Source organism: Canis lupus, chromosome 27 (genome assembly GCF_011100685.1).
Source record: "Canis lupus familiaris isolate Mischka breed German Shepherd chromosome 27, alternate assembly UU_Cfam_GSD_1.0, whole genome shotgun sequence".
Classification (NCBI taxonomy): domain Eukaryota; kingdom Metazoa; phylum Chordata; class Mammalia; order Carnivora; family Canidae; genus Canis; species Canis lupus.
In genome coordinates this window covers 32,363,125-32,387,516 of record NC_049248.1, presented here as the reverse complement: position 1 = coordinate 32,387,516, position 24,392 = coordinate 32,363,125, and the positions used below count along the sequence as shown (strand labels likewise).

The window sequence follows — 24,392 nt, the reverse complement described above, 5'->3', positions numbered from 1 at the left end:
CAGTCTCTGCACTCAGTGGGGAGTCTGAGATTCTCTCTTTCCCTCTGTCCCATCCCATCCCCAGCCCCCACTCTTTCTTGTGATCTCTCTCTCAGATAAACAAATTTTTAAAAAACGAAAACCAAAAAAAAAATCCCCTCCACCTTCATCTTGATTTCTCTATGAAATAAAGATACTAAGAGTACTAATCTCCTAGGATTGTTATGGGATTTAATTGGCATATTTATAAAGTATTCAGAATAACGTTTGGCATACAGCAGGCCTCAATAAATGTTAGTTGTATTCATTAACTTGCAAAATTTATTTCTTGAACAGAGAAATATAGGGAGAGGTTGGTAACTTTCAGTGATAGGATGAATAAGGTCTGGGGATCTAATGTATTATATGGTGTCTATAGTTGATAACACTATGTTGTGTAATTGAAATTTGCTAAGAGAGTAGAACTTGAAAGTTCTCATCAAGAGAAGAAAGGGCAAATATGTGTGGTGATGAGTGTGTCAATTAACTTGATGGAATCCTTTGAAAGGGTACACATATATCAAATCATAATGTACACTTTACAGATCTTATGATTTTTGTCAATTGTATGCAGTAAGGATGAATAAAAAGGAAGTTAATAGTGCATTTATATTAGATGATACTGACCTTGATATTACCAGTTAAAGTTATCAGCACTGTATTTATATGATAGAATGAATGTCTTTTTTTTTTTTTTTTAAGAATTTATTTATTTTTTCATGAGAGAGAGAGAGAGAGAGGGAGAGAGGCAGAGACACAGGCAGAGGGAGAAGCAGGCTCCACGCAGGGAGCCCGACATGGGACTCGATCCCCGGTCTCCAGGATCAGGCCCTGGGCTGAAGGTGGTGCTAAACCGTTGAGCCACCCAGGCTGCCTGAGAATGTATGTCTTTATTTTATGAATACATTGAGTTGTGAGAGTCAAGGTTGAGATAATTATGCTTTCTTGCTAGGTTGAATAATTTTTAAAAAATCTTTGTTCTCTGATGGTGTGTATACTATTGGAATGGCATTTCTTTCCTGTTTATCTTTAAGGACATAGGGATACTTATTGATTTCCAACTGCTTACCTGGCAAGGTGAGCTGACTGACTTATTAGTCCTTAAGCCTCTTAAATGTATTTCTTGGTATACCATTAACCCAAACACAATTCTGCTTATACTAACAGAGTATTTACTAAGACCCCAAAAGTGATTGAACACACACACACACACACAGTCATATATATATATATATATATATATGCTCATATATATGTAAGCTCTAAGAGAACATCTCATTATTTCCATGTATAACATAAGTAATTAAAAGACTGATTGAAGTGACATGGTTCCTTTGCTAAATTAAAAAAAATTTTTGTCATTTTCAGAATTCATTTTATGAGATGTCATTTTGCACAATTTTTAGTTTAATTATCATAATTAAATAAGGAAAATAAATTTATAACTCTTTTTTAAGACCTTACTTAATAATAATTATTTTTTTCTTCTTTATACAGTATTAGCTGCTGAAACCTTTGTAGTTCTGTTTGCATTGAAAAACACATTTCTGGGTGATAACAGTATCAATAGAGTCTGAAACTTAAACAATCCTGAAAGCAAACTTCACTTTTTAAAACAAACCTGTTTAGAAAACAAATTTGATTGAACTAGTAAAATAAATACCTTTTTGTGTCTTTTACATGTTGGTTTACTGTGAAGTGGAACAGTGTGGTGACAGATGAAGTTAGAAAATATGTGGTAGAAAGTTAAGTGAGGTATTGAAGATGACTAAGACAGCCCTGGTTGCTGTCTTTGACAAGCAGAATCTTCCAAATATTAGCTATTAAAAAAATCACAGAGGTAGAAATAGAGTAATATAACTGAGGATGAATAGCCTTCAAATCATTAGATTCTCTCATACTGCAAAAACAGCTACGTATATATTTGAGCTAATTTCTTTATGTTCTGTGGAGGATCATGCTATTTACCTGAAAAAAGAATACAGTAACAGGAATTTCTGTTTCCAAAAGCAGTCATCTTTGTGCTTTTTTCCCCCATATTTACCAAGTATGTTTATTTGCACATTACATAATTTCCCTTTTATAATTGAATCTTTTAAAATGAACTTTGGTGATGAAAGTAATCCTTTTGGACTTTGACTTCAGCTCTTTTCTATTCCACTGACTCACTTTGAGGTGGCAGTGGTGTAAAAGTAACTCTGTGGAAAACTAACGTGACACCTCTCTATGACTCAGTCCCTCTACGTGTAAAGTGAATTATACTTCTGCTGAGTACATTACAGCTTCTTTAAAGTGCCACTAAAATTATAAAACAAAAGTTATTGCTCTAAGCTTGTTGTTAATACAGCAGAAGTTAGTCAAGTATTTTTTGATATCTAAAATGGAGGAATGAAAATGAATTTATGAAGATAGTAAGTAGCTCCCATTGCTAATCATTTCAATTCAGTTTGGCTCAGATAAGTTCAATATATTTCAGTTAGTTCAGTCTCAATTATTAGTTATTGAATCCCTCTAAAGCCAAGTGCAATGCAAACACTTTGTTAGGCACTGAGAATTCCAAGATGAATCAGGATACAGGTTTTGCCCTTGAGTAATTAATTAAGTCCAGTTGGGAGAGTCTCGGATCTGATGGCTTTCTGAAACATACCAAAAATGAAGTATGAACATATTATGTGCAAGTTATTGGAGTAGTCTACCTCCATAGCCACTGTAATCACAATAGCTCACTTTCTAAGACTGAAAAATGACTCATTTTCCAAAATAGTAATATAAGCTCTTTTTAATAATTTAAGTCCCATGACATTTAATCTTTCCAACTTCCTTTTTTTTTTTTTTTTAAAGGTTTTATTTATTTATTCATGAGAGACACACAGAGAGAGAGGCAGAGACACAGGCAGAGGGAGAAGCAGGCTCCATGCAGGGAGCCCGATGTGGGACTTGATTCCAGGAACATGGATGGGATCACGCTCTGGGCCAAAGGCAGACACTCAGCCGCTGAGCCACCCAGGCTTCCCTCTTTCCAATTTCTTAATCTTTAACATAGCCCTATTGGTTTATTCACTTTTTTCCCCCTTTTCCTCTATACTTAATCTCTCTAACCTTTCCTAACTTTCATACTCATTCCACTAAAAAAAAAATCCCTCTCATAGATATCATCCTATTTTCATCAGATACTAATTGCAAAGATTTATTGACAACTTCTTCTCCACATATCTAAGGACATGAGTATGCATACCTGCCTGCATGTTCATACATATACACGTATCTTTTCCCATACAGTTAGTTAATAAACATTCAGAGAGACCAGGTTGGATCTAAGTGAGGCAGGAGGTTTCTATGGAAAGTGCCCTAAAATATTCCATTTCTGAGAATATAGTTTGGATAAGATTTTAAATCCCTTAGTTAATTATCTTTCCCTTGTGTATCCACTTCATTGATCCTGATGTCCTGTGGGTAATAGATCGTGTTTTTTTCTTAGGAGACTGATGATCTGTTTTATTTTTCAAGATCCAAAATCCAAGGCACTTTCAACATTAAATATTGGTAGAATTTTAGACTTATAGGTGTCCTTGACTGCTCCATTTGTTAGTCAGTCTTACTTCTGCTAGTACCTTTCACAGTGGCTAGCTCTTGTTATAAGGAAGTGGCAGACAAAATTACCTCAGAGAATGGGCTGTGACACTAAGAGATTTAATTGAATCTGACTCTTTTCCTGGTTTTTAACCTTGAGTGAATTGTTTAAGCTGGCTGTGTCTCAATTTCCTTATCTGTAAAAGATATTGATAATATAGGGATCCCTGGGTGGCGCAGTGGTTTAGCGCCTGCCTTTGGCCCGGGGCACGATCCTGGAGACCCGGGATCGAATCCCATGTCAGGCTCCCGGTGCATGGAGCCTGCTTCTCCCTCTGCCTGTGTCTCTGCCTCTCTCTCTCTCTCTCTGTGTGACTATCATAAAAAAAAAAAAAAAAAAAGATATTGATAATATATACCTCATAGAATTCTTCTTTCCTAAGGGTGCCTTTACTGACTAATGCTACCGTATTCATATATGTAAGTATAATTTATAGTGTATGATAGATTGCTTTGTAAATAGTTGTGTTAGGTGTCTTAGGCTTATGTTGGTTTTTCCTTCCTCCTCAAATGGATTTTGAATTATTTGAGAGCAAAGATAGACTTTATCTCTTTTTTTGGTCCTCTATGAAGTGCTTAGTACATCAGTAGGCATGTCAGATGTGATTCTCAACACCAAAGGAGAAAGCATAGTATATTCTTAATTATTCTTATGGAAACTTTAGTCGTCCTGTCAAAAAATATTTGATTGCCATTGATGTTGCAGGAAGGATGTTCTGAGTGTGGAAGATATATATAGATCTTCCTTGAGTTATGAGGGGGTTACCTCTTTTTTGAGGGGGGATTACCTCTTGATAAACCAGTTGTAAGTTGAAATACCATTAAGTTGAAAATGCATTTAATACATGTAACTTACCAAACATCATAGCTTAGCCCAGGCTACCTTAAACATGCTCAGAAGACTTACATTAGCCTGTAGTTGGGCAAAAATCATCTAACATAAAGCTTATTTTGTAATAAAGTGCTGAATATCTAATGTGACTTATTGAAAGTGAAAAACAGAATGATTATAATAAATGTATTGTTGTTTACCTTTTTTGTTGTCATGTGGCCAACTGGGAAGTGTAGCTCACTACAGCTGCTCAGCATCATGAGAGAATTACCGTGCTATATAATACTAACCTGGGAAAAAGGTCAAAATTCAAAGTACAGTTTCTACTGAATACGTATTGCTTTTGCAAGCATTGAAAAGTTGAAAAATTGTGTCATCAAACCATGGTAAGTTGGGGACTCTTTGTAGATATAAGCAAGATAAGGGTTTCCACTTTGAAGGTGGTAACATTGGGTGAGGATAAAGACAATAAAATTAAAAAAGTAATTTTAGGTATTGATGAGTACTCTGCAGAATGTGGAACAGTATGCATGAGAATAATTGGCACTGGCTGGGAAGAGACATTAGAGTTGAGACCTGAATACTGAGAAAATTGAGCTCTGAGAAGATCTGAGAGAGAATTCTAAGCAAAAGCAAGTGCAAAAACTTCAAAAAGTAAGGTGGCATGTTAGTGGAATGGTAAGAAGAGCAGTATAGCCAGGTATAGCGAATAAAAAATAGAATGGAGATAATGCCTGAGAGGTAGGCAGGAGCCAGATCATTTAGGGCCTTGTAATCTAGAATGGAAATTTTGGAGTTCCATTTTAGTGGGAAGGCTTTGGAGAACTTTAAGTGGAGGTATGACATGATCTGACTTATATTGTAGAACGATAAGTGGTTGCTATGTAGAGGTTGAACTATGTTATGAGAGTTAGTGGAAGTGGGAGACCAGTAAGAAAGCTGTTAATGTGTTCCAGAAAAGAGATGGAGGTGGCTTGGACTAAACAGTAGTAGGAGAGAGGGTAGGGTAAACAGTAGATTTGGGGTATGTTTTGGACATAGAGCTGTGAGAACTTGAGGATAAAGGGTGTAATGAAAAGAGAATTAAGTAGATTCTCAGGTTTGAAACTTTGAGGAAACATGAGTTTTTCTGGAAGAAGATCAATAGTTTTACTTTGGCTCTGTTGTAATTGCTATACTTTGGGCATTCTAAAAAAGATGTCAAGTTGGCTGTTAAATATATGAGTTTGGATCACAGAGTAGATGTCTGCGTTGAAGATACATTTTTGAGAGGCAACAGCATTTGGATGGTTAAAGCATGGGACTGGATGTGATCCCTCATGAAGAGAAAAAATTTACAGAAGACTTGTGGGGAGAAAGCCCTAGGACACTTTAAAATATGGAGGTAATAAGAGAAAAAGATCTAGCTAGGGAGATTGTAGAAGAGCAATCAGTGAGGCTAGAAAAAACAGCGAGAGTAAGTTGTCCTAGAAGTTGATCATCTGTTTCAAATGTTGCTCACAAAGTCAAGTAAGAGGTGAGCAAAAATTGACTATTTGCTTTGGTAAGAGATAAGTTATTGGTGACTTGTAGGACGTGTTTTAGGAGTAAGAGGTGAACAAAAATTGACTATTTGCTTTGGTAAGAGATAAGTTATTGGTGACTTGTAGGACGTGTTTTAGGAGTGCTTGGAGCAGATTAAGGAAAGAATGTGAGATTTGGAAGCAGACACAGTGAAATCAGTATTGCTTTTGGAAGATGTTGCTGTGAAGGGGAGCACAGAAATGAGGCAGAGAAAGACAAGATTAAGGGAGGATTGTTTTAATGTGTGATAATGAGCAATGCTTATGCTTGATGGGACTCATCCAGGACAGGGAGAAATTGATGGTGAAAGAAAGAGAAGAGAGATATTTGTAGGAGTGAAGCCCTTGAGAAAGAGACTTGGAGTGAGATTGAAAGGAGAAGTAGAAAGAGTGGCTTTAGGTAGAAGCAGGGACACTTTTACCTGAGTTGTCCTTTAGCAAGAGAAAAAACAGAATTTGTGGGTGTAGATGCGTGTAGTTTGAATCTGGGAACATGAAGATAAAGGAGTTCTCTTCTGCCTGCATTTTTTTTTTCTTTTCACAAAAAATGAGAATGTTTTTAAGGAGGTCAAAAAACTGTGAGATACTGGTGTTTGGCATATCACGTAAGGGATTTGAAGTTACCAAGAATGCTAGTAGAAGTAGTGGTGAAGTGGATCCTGTAGACTGTGAGATCAATGGATGGGGCAGTGTGACAGGACAGCAATAAAGGATGTTAAGGAGTGGTAAGGTTCTCATGATGACATGTGCTTCAAAAATGATGGAATCTTTGGAAGAATGAGGAGAGACAGGTTGGAAACTGCTCTAGGGAGCTAGAAAACTCATCTGCAGGCAATGACTTACATGTGGTGTATAAGGAAAAAATAGCCTTACTTGAGGGCATTTCAGTAAAAGCCGTATCTTCAGGGATGGGCAGGTGAGGTTTTAGGATGAGGGTGTAGATGAATTTTCAAGTCAAAATAAATGAACTGTTAAACACCCAGTATGTGGCAAAAGCAAATGTTCTAACTTCTGAACACATATTAACGCATATAATACTCATGATAATCCTACAGTATAGGCGCTGTTATTTAGTTATACTTTATGAATAAGGAAAGTTAAGCAAATTGCTTATTAGTTTAGGGTCACACAGCTCTAAGTGACCAGGCTGGATTTGAATTCTTGCAACTTGGTTCTAGCTGGTGTTCCAGATTAATACCTTGCCTCTACTGCTGCTGCTGGACCATGATTTCCAACACACATTTGAGGTGTTTAGGAAGGAAGTGAGAGATACTGTAGAGCAAAATTAGAAGCTACACAGAGTATTGAATATATTTTTAAAAAAGATTTTATTTATTTATTCATGAAAGACACAGAGAGAGAGAGAGAGAGAGAGAGGGGCAGAGACATAAGCAGAGGGAGAAGCAGATTCCATGCAGGAAGCCCAGTGTGGGACCTGATCCCGGGAGTCTGGGATCACACCATGAGCCAAAGGCAGATGCTCAACCCCTGAGCCACCCAAGCCTGCCATCATTTGATATTGTTAAGGCAACTCCTTTTGGCTACAAAATTTGGAACAAAACTAATGACACTAAAAAAATGATAGTTGATTTTGATTGTAATAGTAAAAAATTTCATATTTTTTTCACAAGGGTACTTGCAAAATTTTGAGCAGTATATTTTTTCTGATGATAAAAGTATTATTCATTTTTGAAAATTTGTAAGAATTTCACCACCAAGAGAAATAAAAACATTTTTCTATTTTAATATAATCTCATTCTTTATATAATAAAAAATTGAATCCTATTGCATATATAGTTTTCCATCATTTTTTTTCACTTTACATTTTTCATTTCATGAATGTTTTCCTAGGTCATTAACTCTTCTTAAATCTGATGTGTAATAGCTGAGTATAACTGGTTTGTTGAGTGGGCTGAATTTGTTAGTGCACAGCTAGGAAACTTGCTTTATGCTTCAATCAAAATTTGTTTAATTTCTCTTTCCAATTTCTTGGGTAGGTCCCATTACTTTCAGGTTATTTTCATCTGTAGAAGTGGTGTCATTTTCAGAAATTAAAGTACTGCCCAGTCTAAACCCAAAATACCCAATTCTCTGTTCTCTTTTCATCTAGTTCAGTCCTGACCACAGACCTTAATAACTTATATTGGGAAAGTGGAACTTCCCTTTGGTCACCTTATTCTACCTCACTTTGCCCTTGCATTTCTCCTTCTATGCTCACTGTGCCTCTTCTGGGTCTTTTTTTTTTTTTTTTTAATACATTTTTAAAAATTCAAATTCAATTTGCAAAATTTCTTTTTACTTAGTGTTCTGTGTACTTCTTTGCCTGATGCATTTTGTAGTGCTCTCTTGGCTTTCGCTAGCTGGCTGTAATGACCTCAAGTTCTTTGTAGAGCCTCCTGAGGGCCAATCTTCTTGCCATGTCTGTAATGGGAGCTGCACTCCCTGCATAACCTTTTGGTAATGCTCTAGTTCTTTTCCCTCCTTACTCTCATATCTCATATATCTATAGCCTGTGACAGTGAATGTCTGTTTATCCTGGTGGTAGTCAACATTCCTTGGCAAAATTCCTATGAAATAGCTGACTTTCTGGCCACTGTCTTTTTTGTCTACTTGGGCAATGAAAAAAATCATGTATCTGTGACTTGTCAATAGCAAAAGTGCCACTTGCTCAGTAACTGTCTCCTAACTTTTTTTTTTTTTTACTTTCTATCTTCAGACTTTTCCAAGTTTAAATATATATACCTGGAATCCAGAGGACATGCATCAGATTTTCCCAGAGACTCTCTCACTTCTCCACTCAGGGTGGACACCCTGATATGGGACTCTGTAACATAGACATTTTGAGATAGGTTAGTCTGCATTCTGCAGAAATGAAATGCCACAGTTGCCTTCTTATAACTCTTTAGTCTTAATAAATAAGGAAAACCTTGGACAACCCCCTAACTTGACATGATAGAGGAGAGACATTTTACTTCCCTATACTTTGGAGAGGAAATGAGAAACAGTGTTCTGTACTTTGAATTCTTTTTAAAGTATTTCAATCATGAATCTTTAGCCTTATCATATATAGCCTAACGATAAGGACTGATAGTTGAAGGACCAGTTTGACCACCTCTTGGTAAATAATGTGGGGATGTATCTAGAGACTTTTCTTGAGGTTTGTAATTGAAATTATGAGATAACAAGAAAAGTCACATTTCTTATCTTATTATAACTGCTAGTATTTTTTTATATCAATTAATAGTTCAAGCAACTTCATAGCAAATATTGCTGGTCAGTATGGTTCCTTCACAGAGGAGTTACAGTCAGTCTTCAAAGGAGTGCCAGAAAAGAGGAACTGTTTATCCTATAGGAACTGAAATTTGAAGACCTGAGGCTCGGCCCTGCTTTCACTAGTAAGTAGATAAGTTATGTCAGGCAAATCACATATTTTCTCATGGCCTTATCTTTAAAATTAGAGATCTACATTAAAGGATCTCTAAGATTCCTTCTGGCTCTAAAATTAATGAATCAGTTTCTAAGGTGTTCTTATTGTTAGAACTACACCACTCTGGAAACTTGTCAACAGTTTACCCATGGAAGTGAAACTTTTGAATAGAGACAATACCATATCCCATTCCATCCCATCCCATCCCATCCCACTCATTTATTTTTTTTCACCAGCTCATTCATTTAACTAATACTACTCTATGTACTTGCGTAAATCCAGTCATTGCACCAATTTCACATACAAGGTAGATAATATACCCTTTTCATTAAAGAGGGGAAAACAATCACAGTTTGAGAAACTGCAGTTAAGCGAATACAAATAAAATTATAGATGTAGATTCTAAATAGAGTTCCTGATACATAGTAGTTGCTCAACAAATATTAAGGGCAGTTAAACCAGTTGAATATATCCTGAGGGCTCCACTAATTGTGTCATATTATTGCTAAATTTTTGATGATTTGTGGGTACTCTTAGTGCTTTATTAGTATAACTTAATTGTGTAACATCATTATCATACATTTAGTGACTTACTCTTATTGCAAAACTAGGTCTTTTACGTATTAATGGATAATTCTCACTGATTATACTATGGATGCTTGAATATTCAGTTACTCATTGAAGAACATTCTGTATTAAATGGTTTTGGTTCATAATTTCTGTTGCTTTTGTAGTTTTCTAATATTTCCCAAACATGCAATGTTTATATGTTTAGGTGAAGAATCATAGGAAAATATAAGGATCAATAGACAATGAATTCATAGAAAACTCCAGGAAAAAAAAAAGTAACTCCAGGAAAATATATTGTTTCATATATGAAGTATCAAAGTTAAAAGGAGAAACATTTTCATTTTTAGAGGAAACTGATCAACAATGTTTTTCATCACACAACATGTTACTTCATGTATGTGGATTATTACTACTGAATTACTAAGCAGGTAGGCCTCAAAAATTATGAAGCCTCTTTGTCCAGATAAAGATGAGACCTTACAAAACCGATGTCTTGTGGTTGTTGTTCTGTCTATGGCTACCCTTTGTTCATTTAAATGATAAAATAAGATGTTGTTCAGAAGAGGGGCTAAATTGGATTCCCGCTTGTATGACTGAGATGGTTAGATTCCTTATCATTTCATATTCATATATAGATATGTTGTTGTTACTGTCGTTTTTATCTACCCCATTTTTTCTCATTTCCTTTGCCATTGCTTAGTTCAGGTTTTAAGTTATTTAATGCCTGGATGATTACAGTTGTGTTTTAATTGATGATATAGACCAGTATCACCATTCCAGAAAACAAATCTTCCTTCCAAGATGTTCTGACCATCAAATCTAGGATGCTTAAAGACTGTTTTGTTGGCTGTGACCTTTACAGAACTCAGCAGGTTAACAAGGAAGCAATGTCTTTTACTTGTCCACTACATTTGCAATGTAATACAAAGGAATTTCATAGCTTTTTCTCCCTTACAAGTTAAAAAATAGCTAGCTGGTACATTTTTTATTCTTTGCTTCAAAATATAAATGGAAAAAAACCCCCAAAAACCCACAAAATATAAATGGAGGACATTTTAGTAAGATCTGTAAAGCTATGATTGCCAGTATTAACAAGCATAATCATGACTCAGCAAAATTGTATCCACTTGAAAATTTTATGCCATCTTTACATGGGTTTAGTATTTTTTAAATTATTTTTTTATTAGTTTCAGAGGTAGAATGTAGTGATTTATCAATTGCATATAACACCCAGTGCTCATTACATCAAGTGCCTTCCTTAATGCCAATCACCTAGTTACCCCATCCCAGCAACCCTCCCCTCCAGCAATCCTCAGTTTGTTTCCTAGAATTCAGTGTCTCTTATGGTTTGCTTCCGTCTAAATTTTCACCTTATTTTATTTTTCCTTCCCTTCCCCTATATTCATCTGTTTTGTTTCTTAAATTCTACATATGAGTGAAATCATATGGTATTTGTCTTTCTCTGGCTAACTTATTTCACTTAGCATAATACCTTCTAGTTCCTTTTTCTTTCCTTTCCTTTTTTTTTCTTAGTAGACCATGCAGGTCTGGAACTCACAATCTTGAGATCAAGACCTGAGCTGAGATTAAGAGTTGGATGCTTAACCTACTGAGCCATCCCAGGCACCCCTACATGGTTTTAGTATTGTTAAATACTATATTCATGTTTAACTTTTTTTCACGATTTATTGCTTTAATAATTTTTCATCACTTTTCCTCTTAACAGTATATCTTCTGGTGCTTAGGTTTTTAAAATTCATTCCTTTTCATTTATCCTTGCTTGTTGTCAAATCCTTGTCTTTCTCATTAATGTCTCATTTTGCACTTTTCTCCTCCCCCTGCCCCTAGCAATTCACATTACCTTTACTCTAGTTTTGGTCTTTACTCTTTAATTTACTTTGCTGTAATCTCTTCACTAATCATGGTAATAAGTAACATTTGTATGGTTCCTTGCAGATTAGAGAGTGAATCCTTATGTTTTCTTACTTGAGCCTTCTGGTCAGCCTGTTGTTATTCCTATTTTAAAGATGACAAGACATTGTCTAAAAGTATCAGAGAATAATAAGTAAAACAGGAGGGACTAGAACCATGTCTTCTGATTTCCAATCACATGCTCTTTTTATTATGCTCTCTGCCTTATCTTATATCCCTTTCAAATCTATTTCATCACTATCAGTTGTTCTTTCCTAAGCCATTGCTTTGCACACATCTGTATAGGTCTCTTTGTCTTCTTGTCCCTATATATCTTATCTTTTGAAGTTTGGCTACTTAACACTTTCAGGTTTATCATTTTCCTGGATGCTAGGACAGATCCTATTCTTAAATACTGGGCCATTCAGAAGCTCCAGTGGCTAGCAGTTCAGTTTTATCTTGTCTTTTTTATGTTTTCATTTCTCATACTCAATATAGGCATAAACTTTTTTTTTTTTGCTGAATGAATTAAACCCTTTATTACTAGAACTTCCATAGCTTGATTCCAGGAATTAAACTTTTGGCCCTGGTGTGTATCACTCTTTCAATAATTTGTACTCTGTCCTTTTGCTCCATGTGTCTTAGTTACTGCCTTTGTTTACTGCTGAGATCATCATTGAACTTTCCCTTGAACTAACATCAACAACAGAAACAACGCTTGTATTCACAGATGTTTAGCATAGACCCTTGTATATAGTAAGCAGTCTTCTTTATTTTATTCATAACCAGATCACCAGTATCTAGAACAGTGATTAGTTCAGAAGAGACCTTCAATAAGTATTTGTTGATTGACTCTATTCTTTTTTAAGATTTTATTTATTTATTTGAGAGAAAGAGAGAGAGAGCACGAGTAGGGTGGGAGGGAAAGGCAGAGGGAGAAGCAGACTCCTGCTGAGCAAGAAGCACAACTTGGGGCTCATTCCCAGGACTCTGGGATCATGACTTGCACCCAAGGCAGATGCTTAACTGACTGAACCACGCAGGTGCCCCTCTATTTTTTTTTTGTTTGTTTTTTTTGCCCCTCTATTTTTTGTAATAAATAGATCTTTGTGATTGAATCTCTGATACCTGTCAGCATATTTTCCCTGATGCTGAGTGTATCTGTTTAGATTTCTATCTGCTGCTTGACCTCATTCCCCTAACGTTCTTTGCCTGCTGCTAGGCCTACTTAAGCCCACCTGCCTTTTTCATGGATTTCTTCCTATTTCATGGTGCTGCTGTCACTTCCTGATTGTCAATACCCTGTGGATCTATTTGGTCCCTAGGTTCTATGTTCAACTGGACCAGACATTTACCTAGCCTGTGTAGAATTCTTTAATAGATATTAAAAAGCTTTCTAATTAAAAAAAATAATTTTCTATGTTTCCAGTACATAATTGTCGACCAAATGTCAGCTGGATCTTTTAACAATAAAGTATTAGAGATAGTGATGTAATAGCAGTTAATAGTCTCACAGTGATCATTTTTGGTCTGCTTTCTGCACAACTGTACTTTGGTAATCGAATAAACTGTGGGGGAAAAGAGAATAAAAAGGACAATTTGGTGAAGCATAATCTTTATATTAGTGTCCCTAGCAACAGGAAGAATAACTATACTTAAATTTTTAAGTGAAACATTTTAAGTGTATAGGTGATTTAGAATGTTCCTGTTAAGATGTAAGGAAAAAGAAAATGTCAAGTCAAATATCCATGCTTTTTAAAAAAGGAAGTTGAGCTATCCAAACTAGGTTCTAAAAGCAATGCCAAGGTTTTATTTAAGATGGTACAAAATGTTAATATTCTACATTTTAGTCTTTGAGTTATACACACACACACACGTCGATACATGTACACTAACATATATATATATATATGTTAATATATGTTAGTGTTAAGGTTCTTATAGAGTAGAGGTTTAATTAAAACCTTTGTGATGGGATCCCTGGGTGGCGCAGCGGTTTGGCGCCTGCCTTTGGCCCAGGGCGCGATCCTGGAGACCCGGGATCGAGTCCCACGTCAGGCTCCCGGTGCATGGAGCCTGCTTCTCCCTCTGCCTGTGTCTCTGCCTCTCTCTCTCTCTCTCTCTGTGACTATCATAAATAAAAAAAAAAAAAAAATTAAAAAAAAACCTTTGTGAAATCAAAACATATAGTATGTTTATACCCATTTTGTGGGTGTTGGTCTAATACTTTTTTTAGCTTCAACAAATAGGTTTGGGCAGCCCAGGTGGCTCAGTGGTTTAGCACCACCTTCCACCCAGGGTGTGATCCTGGAGACCCAGGATCGAGTCCCACGTCAGGCTCCCTTCATGGAGCCTGCTTCTCCCTCTGCCTGTGTCTCTGCCTCTCTGTGTGTCTCTCATGAATAAATAAATAAAATTAAAAACCAGAACCTCCCCCCCCAAAAAAAAACAAAAAAACCCCCCAAAAACCCAAATAGGTTTATTGTGTTTGTTTTATGGCATTTTGTTGATATTATTCATCAGGATTGTCAAATATTACATCTTCCTATAGGAAATCCTTTTAGGAGATATTTATTTATTTATTAAAGATTTAATTTATTTATTCATGAGAGATACAGAGAGAGCGAGGCAGAGACACAGGCAGAGGGAGAAGCAGGATCCATGCAGGAAGCCCTATGTGGGACTCCATCCTGAGACTTCAGGATCACGCCCTGAGCTGAAGGCAGGCGCTCAACAGCTGAGCCACCCAGGCGTGGCTTATGAGATATATGTATTTTAATAGCTTTAATTCCATGTATTACATTTAATGGTCTTTTTATCATTATGGCAAAAAAAAGGACATGGCTTGAATATATTTTTATATCCTATGTTATGTATATGATTTTGTTCATTTTTTTTTTAAATTTTTTGTTTATTTATGATAGTCACAGAGAGAGAGAGAGAGAGAGAGGCAGAGACATAGGCAGAGGGAGAAGCAGGCTCCATGCACCGGGAGCCTGATGTGGGATTTGGTCCTGGGTCTCCAGGATCACGCCCTGGGCCAAAGGCAGGCGCCAAACCGCTGCGCCACCCAGGGATCCTGATTTTGTTCATTTCTATTTCATGATTAGTTTTTTTAAAAAAACTTAAAATTCTTAAAAAGATTTTATTTATTTATTTGAGATAAAGCAAGAGAGAACACACAAGCAGGGTGGGGGCAGAGGGAGAAATGGTCTCCTTGCTGAGCAGGGAGCCTGATGTGGGGCTCAATCCCAGGACTCAGAGATCATGACCTGACCCCAAGGCAGACAATTAACTGAATGAGCCACACAGTGCTCCTCACGATTGGTTTTGAAGTAATTTGAATTAGTATTCTTTGTAGGACTTCAAAATTGTTATCTGTTAGAACTGATTTTATTCTCTAAGGATAAGAAGTGGTAGTAGGCATCTATCTGGACCATACTTTCTTCTTGTCCCTGAGGAGCCTCTTTTTGCATTCTGTGTGGTCAAAAGGACCCAAAGATTAGATGGTGATGTTTTATTTATGTGAATAGTATTGAGCAGGTAGGAGCAAGAGGGAAGAATTGACTGTTTTCTTTCTTTTTTTTTTTTAAGATTTTAATCATTTATTCATGAGAGACAGAGAGAGAGAGAGACACAGAAATAGGCAGAGAGAGAAAGTAGGTTCCTTGCAGAGAGTCCGATGCAGGACTCTATCCCCAGAACCCAGGGTCATGCCCTGAGCCGAAGGCAGATGCTCAGTCGCTGAGCCATCCAGGTGTCCCTGACTGTTTTCAAATGGGAGTAAGAAACTGGACTTGCAGTTTATCCATTTAAACGAGAAATGTAGATTTTTGGATACTATATGTTCAGGATAATAACATTTTGTTTATTCTTTTTGGCACTTCCCAAAATTTCCTCATTTTGTAAATTTATGGGCATTTTCAGCACTCTGGTCAATTATATGACACTTATTAAATCTACGAATAGTTGTAAGGTAGCATTTTATTTTATTTTATTTTATTTTTTAAATATTTTATTTTTAAGTAATCTTTATGCCTAATGTGGAGCTTAAATACACAGCCCCATGATCAAGAGTTGCATGCTCTACCAACTGAGCCACCCAGGCACCCCTAAGGTAGCATTTTTTTTTTTTTTGAAGGATTTATTTATTTATCTGAGAGAGAGAGAGGACACAAGAACATGGAGTGGGAGGAGCAGCAGAGGAAAAGGGAGAATCCCAAACAGACTCCCCGCTAAGTGCAGAGCCTAAGTGGGGCTCAGTCTCCAGAGACTGAGATCGTGACCCGAACTGAAATCGAGACAGACATGTAACCAACTGAGCCACCCAGGAGTATTTGTAAAGTGGTATCTGAGTTACTGCTCTAATATGGCAGATGCACTAGTTATAATAGATATATCTTTGATTAATTTTCAAAAAGTTTTTTTTCATCCAATTGATGGTTGAATAAGTTTTCTCTTTCTTTTCATCATGATTTTCTTTTTCATCATGGGTTATTATTCTTAGTGACTAGTCAAACAGTGAAATATCTTCCGCAGAATTTTTAGACAATAGGCAGGAGACACATAAACCTTGATTTTTATGAGCATTTTCTGTTGCATTATGCTTAGATTTTAGCCGTATCTACCAACATACCATTAATCGTTTTCCTTCCTGAAATATTTTTTCCCTGACCTTAAGTTTATTTTTTAATTTTTATTTATTCATTCATTCATTCATTCATTCATTCATTCATGAGAGACACAGAGAAAGAGAGAGAGAGAGAGATCGAGAGAGAGAGAAGCAGAAACACAGGCAGAGGGAGAAGCAGGCTCCACGCAGGGAGCCTGACATGAGACTCGATCTCGGGTCTCCAGGATCACGCCCTGGGTTGAAGGTGGTGCTAAACCACTGAGCCACCCGGGCTGCCCCCCTACCTTAAATTTATTGTATGCTTTTTGGATATTAAAAATATAGCAGGATGCATATATTTTTAGATTAGTTTGAATATTTATTTAATTGCTTCTATGTACAACTGTTGTGGTGGACTAAAAAGAATCACTGTAAAATAAAGCATTTCAGACTTCAGTATGCACTCTAGTAATTTGAGGATCATGTTAAAATATAGATTTTAATTTACAGAGTTTGAAGTGGGGCCTGAAACTCTACACTTCTATGAGCTCCCCTGTTGCTGGTCATGTTGCCGGACTGTGGTATAAATGAAATAGTTGACATTCTTATTGAAGAATTAGTATTTACACACTTGAAATATTTAAACAATATTTCAAGACAAGATGTGATTGGGAGCTAAAATAGACATGGACAATATATGGTCTAAAAGTGGGGGGGAAGTTGAGATCTTTAGGGATTCCTTCATGGCAAAGGCAAGGTTTAAGCTTCACCTTGAAAAGAGGCAGGAATTGGTGGCAGCAATGTCAAAGACAAAGATAAGTATAAATGAGGGCAATGGCATTTCAGAGTAGGGAGAAACATTCTGTCTTTTACTGTCCCCCCAGATGTCTAAGGCATGAGAATTTTGTGGGGAGAGTGGACAGCTCTTTAATTTGTTTAATTTTCCAATAATTAGGTTTTTAAAGTTATTTGCATTATTTATTCCTAGTTTAAATCCACTGTGGTCAGAGAATATATTTAGTATGACTTCAATTTTCTGAAATTTGTAGAGACTTGGTCTTTGGCTTAGCATATATAGTCTGTTTCACTAAATGTTCATGTGCATTTAAGGAAAATGCATTCTGCAATGGTTGCATTTAGTTTTTTTTTATAAATATCAACTAAGTCAAGATAGCCTGTGGTAATGCTTAAATCTTCCATATCTCTACTGATTTTTGAAAAAAATCTGTTGGTTACTAAGACATGTGAGTTAATATTCTCCAATTCTGATAATGAATTTCTTGGTTTTCCTTTTGTTATTGTTATATCAATTTTTGCTTTTTATAGACATTAAGATTGTTATATTTTCTTGTTTTATTGATCCTTGTATTAGTTTTCTAATACAAAATATTAGAACAATACCTTCTGAGGTATTGCCATAGCAAATTGCCACAAACTTAGTAGCTGAAAACAACACAAATTTATCAACTTACTATTCTAAAGGCTAAAGTCCAAAATAGGCTTCACTAGGCCAAAAAACAAGGTACTCCAAAGGCTCTAGGGGAGAATCCCTTTTCTTCCCTTTTCTAGGTTCTATTACTATGGTTCTTTTATTTCTGGGTTCATAGCCCTTTCTCTGTCTTCAGAGCCAGCAGAGTAGCATCTTTAATCTCTGTTTACATCTTCACATTGTCTTTTCTCTCATAAGGATTCTTGCAATTAGATCATAATGCAGGATACTTGATACCTGATAATGCTGGATAATCAATGACCGATAATCTGCCGTCTCAAGATCCTTAATTTAGTCACATCTGCAAAGTTCCTTTTGCCATATAAGGTCACATTTTCACAGGTTCCAGGGATTCCAGGGATTAGAAGGACATGGACATTTTGGGATTGGCATTATTCTATCACAATCCAGTAATCATTATGAAATATTCTTTGAGCTTTAGTAATATTTCTTGCCATAAACTGTACTTTATACTTTATTGCTTAGGATTCATTGAGTTACTTAAATCTCTAAGCTTATGTCTTCCAGAAGCTTTGGAAATTTCTTGGCCAGTATGTTTTCCAGTATTACTTCCGTCTCATTTTCTTGCTCTGCTCCTTCTGGGGCTCCAATTATATGTATGTTATATGTTGAGAATGTCCAACATCTCCCTTCTGTTCTGTTCCTTTTTCATTCTTTTTTTCTTTCTGTGCTGCAGATTGAATATTTTCTATTGATCTGTTTTGATTTAGTCAAATATGTCTTCTTTGTATAAGCTGTTATGAAACTTATTCAATTAGTTCTTGATTTCATACATTATATTTTTTTAGTGCCAGAGTATCCAGTTTTCTTTACAAATTTTTTAAAGATTTTATTTGTTTGAGAGAGAGAGAGCACAAGTGGAGGGGAGAGGCAGAAGGAGAGGGAGAAGCAGGCTCCCTGCTGAGCAGCGATCAGGGTCCTGGGATCATGACTTGAGCTGAAGGCAGATGCTTAACTGACTGAGTCACACAGGTGCCCCAATCCATTTTTCTAGATTCAAATTCTCTTTTTTCATCCATTTTGTGCATCTTCTCTTTTTTAAAATACAGATATGATAATTATCCTAAAATAATCATTAGCTAACTATAACTTTTTGATCATCTGTGGATTTGTCTTTATTATCTGTTTTATTCTCTTGATTATTAGTCCCATTCATATGTCTTGACATTACTGATTTAATGCCATATATAATAGGTTAAAGACCAGTAGAAGAAGATGTTCGTTTTTTGTAATGCAACATCAGCTAGGAAAGATTGAGAATCACTGTGAAAACTATAGTAGAGACCACCTTGTTGCTTGTGAAGGAATTGAGTGGGGAATGCTTATTAAAATAATTGGTAGAATAGAGCTAAATTGTGGAGTTTTCTCTAGAACTTGCTGAGAGATTGAGTAAGCTGTGTGACCTAGAGTAAGTTACTTAACTTCTTGATGTCTCAATTTTCTCTTTAAAATGAGATGATTATAATATCTATCCCACAGAGTTATTGTGAGGATTAAATGAGTATGTCTGAGAGCATAGTAAGTGCTCAATATGTGTTGACTATTATTTGAGGACTGAGAATAGACTATTAGATTTGGTTACATGGTAGTCATTTGTGCATTTGTCAAATGAGTTTTTAGGGATTGATGATAACAAACACCTGGATGGAGGAGGTTCAGGTGGGAATAAGGAGTTAGAGACAGCAAGGATAGGACTCTGTTTCGAGATTGCTATAAAGGGGATTTAAAAAATGTAGCCCAAGGGGGACATGAGCTTAAGTGATAGATTTAAGACATGATAATAATTATAATTACAGTAATTTTCACGGCAACTCTATAAAATACCTACTATTTTTACCCCCATTGTAAAAAACGAGGAATCTGAGGCATAAAGGAGGAATGCAATTATCAAATGTTTGTGTCCTTAGAATAATCTAATATGGAAAGAAGAATTCAGGTTTCAGTTACCTGTGGTCAACTGTCATCCAGAAGCAGATGATCTTTCTGACGTATTGTCAGAAGGTCAGTAGTAGCCTAACATTATGTCACAATGCCTACATTATTCACTGCACTTCATCATATCATGTTGGCATTTTATCATCTCACATCACAAGAAGGGTGAGACAGTAAGGTGTTTTGAGAGACACTACATTCATCTATCTTTATTAAAATCTGTTATTTTTGTTTTAAGATTTTATTTTAAGTAATCTCCACACCTAATGTGGGGCTTGAACTCACAACCCCAAGATTAAGAGTTTCATGTTCTGCCAACTGAACGAGCCAGGCACCTCTAAAGTATATTGTTATAATTGTTCTATTTCATTATTATCCATGTAAATCACTTATTGTGCTTAATTGATAAATTAAACTTTATTATAGGTATGTATGTACAGGAAAAAACATTGTACACATAGGGTTCAGTACTATTCATGGTTTCAGGTACCCACTGGGCATCTCAGAACTCATCCCTATGGAGAAGGGAGTCTCCTGTAGGTGAGAAGTGATGAAATGCAACCTAAAAGTGGAGAGATTGACCTTTGATAGGAACAGGAATGTACATTCATTTTAACAGTATTGAAAGCAAAGTATGAATAGATTTGGGAATGGAAGGATACTTACGTTTTATTGACATAGCTTGTATTTTCTTTTTTTTTTTTGTTTTCATACCTTGTATTTTCTAATTGAGATAAGAAACAAAAGGATTCGCCGAGGGTGAGGCTGGAAATGGAGTAAAGGAGTGAAATTGTTATTTTGGAGAGTGGTTGATTGAACTAATAAGGGATATGGATCAGCTTTTTGGTAGTGCTTTAGGGCTCATTTGAAGATTGTGATCATAAATTTAAAGTGTGAATTGTGGAGGCAAGAGAGAAAACTGAGGTAGGGAATTCAACATCTCTGAGAAGGAATAAAAGGTGAATTAACATGGTGAAGCCAGAAAGGAATAAAGCAGCCTTTTCCCTTGAAAAGCTCAAAGTTTACCTTCTTAGTTAAGTGATACACACCTTAAAGCATATACAGTAATATATGCTTTACTTAAGCAAATGATAAGTTTCAGATGTATCACTTAGACAACAGGCCTTGTTCTTCAAAGAAGGGAGCAAGTACTTGGGGGCAACATGGGTGGTTTTACTTGGAGGTGAGCATTGACTGGGCATTAAGTGTGTATAGATGCCAAAAGGATAATCATTTAGCATCTCTTGGGTTCAGTACAGAGTCTTTGAATTCCTTGCTGTGGGTTCTACTTCTTGTGTAGTTGATTGGATAGAGATATGGATTCGTTCACTTTCTTCTAATGATACCGCAGCTTTACGGTCATCCTTAAATAAAGTATAGTCACATTGTAATGACCTTGAACTATCTTCATTTTCGTTTTATGTACCAAATACATTGCTTGGAAATTTGTTGAAACTTAGGAATATTAATTTGTAGGCTTTTTTGAGGGTGGAGCTGCTATTAGGGAGTGAAGTAATAGTGTTATTATTATATTTTTTACAGACTATTTTCTGTAACTCCAAATTTTCTGTTAGAATTTACAGAAAGTGTTTTTGAGTATTAAGTTTTCTTTGACTTGGACATGAAGAGTGGTGGCCAGGGAGGACCTAGGTAAATATGCTTTACATATGAACTAAAGGGGAAACTTTTGGTAGACAAAATAAAGTGTTAATTAATGACATATTTGATATAATGACGGGTTTGCAACTGTCCTGTTACTATTTTGTCCACCACTGAGTGAATTTATTGTTTTTCTGATTGCATATTTTTTTCTTAGGACCTAGTTAAGAATGACCAACTCCGTGTTTTCAGTCATTTCAGTGAACAGGGAGCCTTCTGTTTCAAACAGAGAAACGTCTGTTAGTAAGAAACATGCGACAATAATGTGGGGCTTTTCTTAGTAGTTTGTTTTGGAACTTTATATACACTTTTATTAAGCAGCTGTAAGAAAAAGTGTGTGTAGGTTTCTGTTTCTTAAATGTTAATGTAAGGAATATTTAAAGAACTGTGTGAAGCTTTTCAACAGTGCTTTATTTGACTATTACTATTTAAATTTTTTCTGTATTTCAGGTTTATTAGATGGCAACCATTTTACATAAGATCCTCCATTTTTTTACACAAATAAATATATATTTTTACATAGACATCATTAAAATTGTTGCGCTTACTTTGGTAAACTTACTTTGGTAAGTTTTTTGGACAACTGTATATTTTTCTAATCTTTTACTTTTTAAAAATAGTATTTAATATTAAAGACAATTTAAAAAGTAAATTCCTAACTACAATTTTATCACATAAATAGCTTTAAATTCTCCATTATATGTTTTAATGGCATCCACTACATTTTTTTTTTTATTAAGAAAAAAGACCTCATGAGGATTTAATTTACATAGGCAGAATTTGTTTAGCACTGCATTTGAAATTTGTGTCTTCTCAGTAGGGAATGTATGATATTGTGAATACTTAGGTATTGTTGAAATAGGATGTAGGCATTGCTTAATTTTATATTTAATTTGCCAAGAACTCTTAAAATTCCACTATTTTCTTTATACTAGATTTACAGAAAATTCTGTTTAGGAACATGTAAGAAGTCTTATTTATTATTGAAATTATAGAAAATATACTGCATACTATTGGCCTCATAATTTTGTATTGTTACCTATATCATGAAACATGATGGTGATATTACATTGCAAGGATTAGATAGGATTTATGCTAAATTCTGCTATCTCAAGGGAAAGGAGAATTTTTATATTAATGACCCCAAATGCTTATTGCATATTTCCCAACTGCTTTTGGATATGTTTTTTAGTTATGAAAAAAAGTAACAACTCAGATTTTTAGCACAACACAGGTTAGTGAAACTAATACCTAGAATGTGTTATCCTTTCTTAATTAAAAAAATTTTACTTAAAAATTTTTTTAAAAAGATTTTATTTATTTATTTGGGAGAGAATGAAAGGGAGAGACAGAGAGTGAGAGCGCGAGTAGGGGGAGTGGCAGAGGCAAAGGAAGGGGCACACTTCCTGCTGAGCAGGGAGTGTGATACGGGGCTCCATCTCAGGACCTTGGAATCATAACCTGAGTCAAAGGCAGATGTTTAACCAACTGAACCACCGAGGTGTCCCTAAAAAAGTATTTTTAAAGGAGACAGAAATACAGTAATTATTCTTTGTGATGTTTTATTTTCTAAGACACTGTTTTTTAAAAATCTTATTTGCTAGTAAGGTCAGGATAAGGTAATCTTTCACTATAGTTAAGTGGCTCTTACATTTTATTGTAAGAATCTCCTGGGTGCTTGATAAATTTGTGTATTCCCAACCTTAGCCCTCTAGAAATTCAGATCTACAAGTCAGCATGTTTAACAAGCTCCTAGATGATTAGGATGTATCTGGTCCTTTCAGAAACTTTGGCCAGCTGTCCATTCTTCAACATTACTCAATTGCCATTAATGTTAATTCAACATTACCTTTTTTTTTTTTTTTAAGATTTTATCTATTTATTAGAGAGAGAGAGAGAGTGAACAAGACAGAGAGAACGTGAACTGGGATGGGGGGTGCAGAAGGACAGGGAAAAGCAGACCCCTCGCTGAGCAGGGAGCCTGACATGGGGCTCCATCCCTGGACCTGAGCTGAAGGCAGACGCTTAACTGACTGAGCCACCCAGGCACCTGACATTAACTTGTTTTTCATTAAATCTTCGACGCTAGTCTTAAAAGAGACTATGCTGGTAGGCTGAGATTGTTTTAAAAACTTAACCTGAAAGTATTTTAGCTATTTAATAGCTTTGGAAGTTAAAATAATACTGTTTAGGTTATAGCATTGTACATTTGTATAGAGTTCTACAATTTAATAAGCAATCTTATGTCTTTTGCCATTTTATCTTCATAACAACCCTGTGAAGTAGGTAAAACAGGTATAATTATCTTCATTTTATGTATTGGGAAACAGGCTAATGGAAGTTAGGTGACCTGTCCTAGGTTATGTAGCTAATCAGTGAGCTTGACTAGAATGTAAGTCAACTCTTAGACCAGTGCTCTTTTCATAATCACACCATATAATCCATCTAAAATTGAAAATTTTAAAAAAGGTGTGTGCGTCTACTCTTACTATATATACATATACATCATCAGACATTGTTAAGGTTTTCCAATTAGAAGGGCTAGCATACTGCTTAAATTTTAGCATATTTTTAGACAGTAGATATATATATATTTTTTTTTTTTTGACAGTAGATATATTTTATCTTACAAACTCTACACTGAGTTGGGTAGGGGCATGGATTGCGTGTTATAAAAATATCTTTGTGTTCTAATTGCCTAGCTTACTCAGTTGCACAGAGTATCTAGG

At 35.6% G+C, this 24,392-nt stretch overlaps 1 protein-coding gene and 1 long non-coding RNA gene across 20 annotated transcripts in view; one reads left to right on the top strand and one right to left on the bottom strand.

The window, feature by feature from the left end:
• The window catches only part of KIF21A (kinesin family member 21A), a 147,223-nt gene that overhangs the window by 14,260 nt on the left and 108,571 nt on the right, over positions 1 to 24,392 (top strand). For 10 of the 19 annotated variants that reach the window (XM_038577275.1, XM_038577260.1, XM_038577272.1 and 7 more), the window contains exon 1: positions 10,320 to 10,467. The exons of 3 other annotated variants lie outside the window; for them this stretch is intronic. In XM_038577275.1, the coding sequence (XP_038433203.1) occupies positions 10,403 to 10,467 (65 nt within the window). In that variant the 5' untranslated portion in view covers positions 10,320 to 10,402. Of the gene's footprint in view, positions 1 to 10,319; positions 10,468 to 24,392 lie in introns of those variants that run through there. 6 more of the 19 variants (XM_038577267.1, XM_038577266.1, XM_038577274.1 and 3 more) reach the window with 2 other exon arrangements.
• Positions 2,475 to 8,870, bottom strand: LOC111092844. Its single transcript, XR_005380029.1, has 3 exons — positions 8,785 to 8,870; positions 4,681 to 4,770; positions 2,475 to 2,654 (listed from the first exon to the last, which is right to left on the bottom strand). It is a non-coding gene; the product is annotated as an uncharacterized LOC111092844 (long non-coding RNA).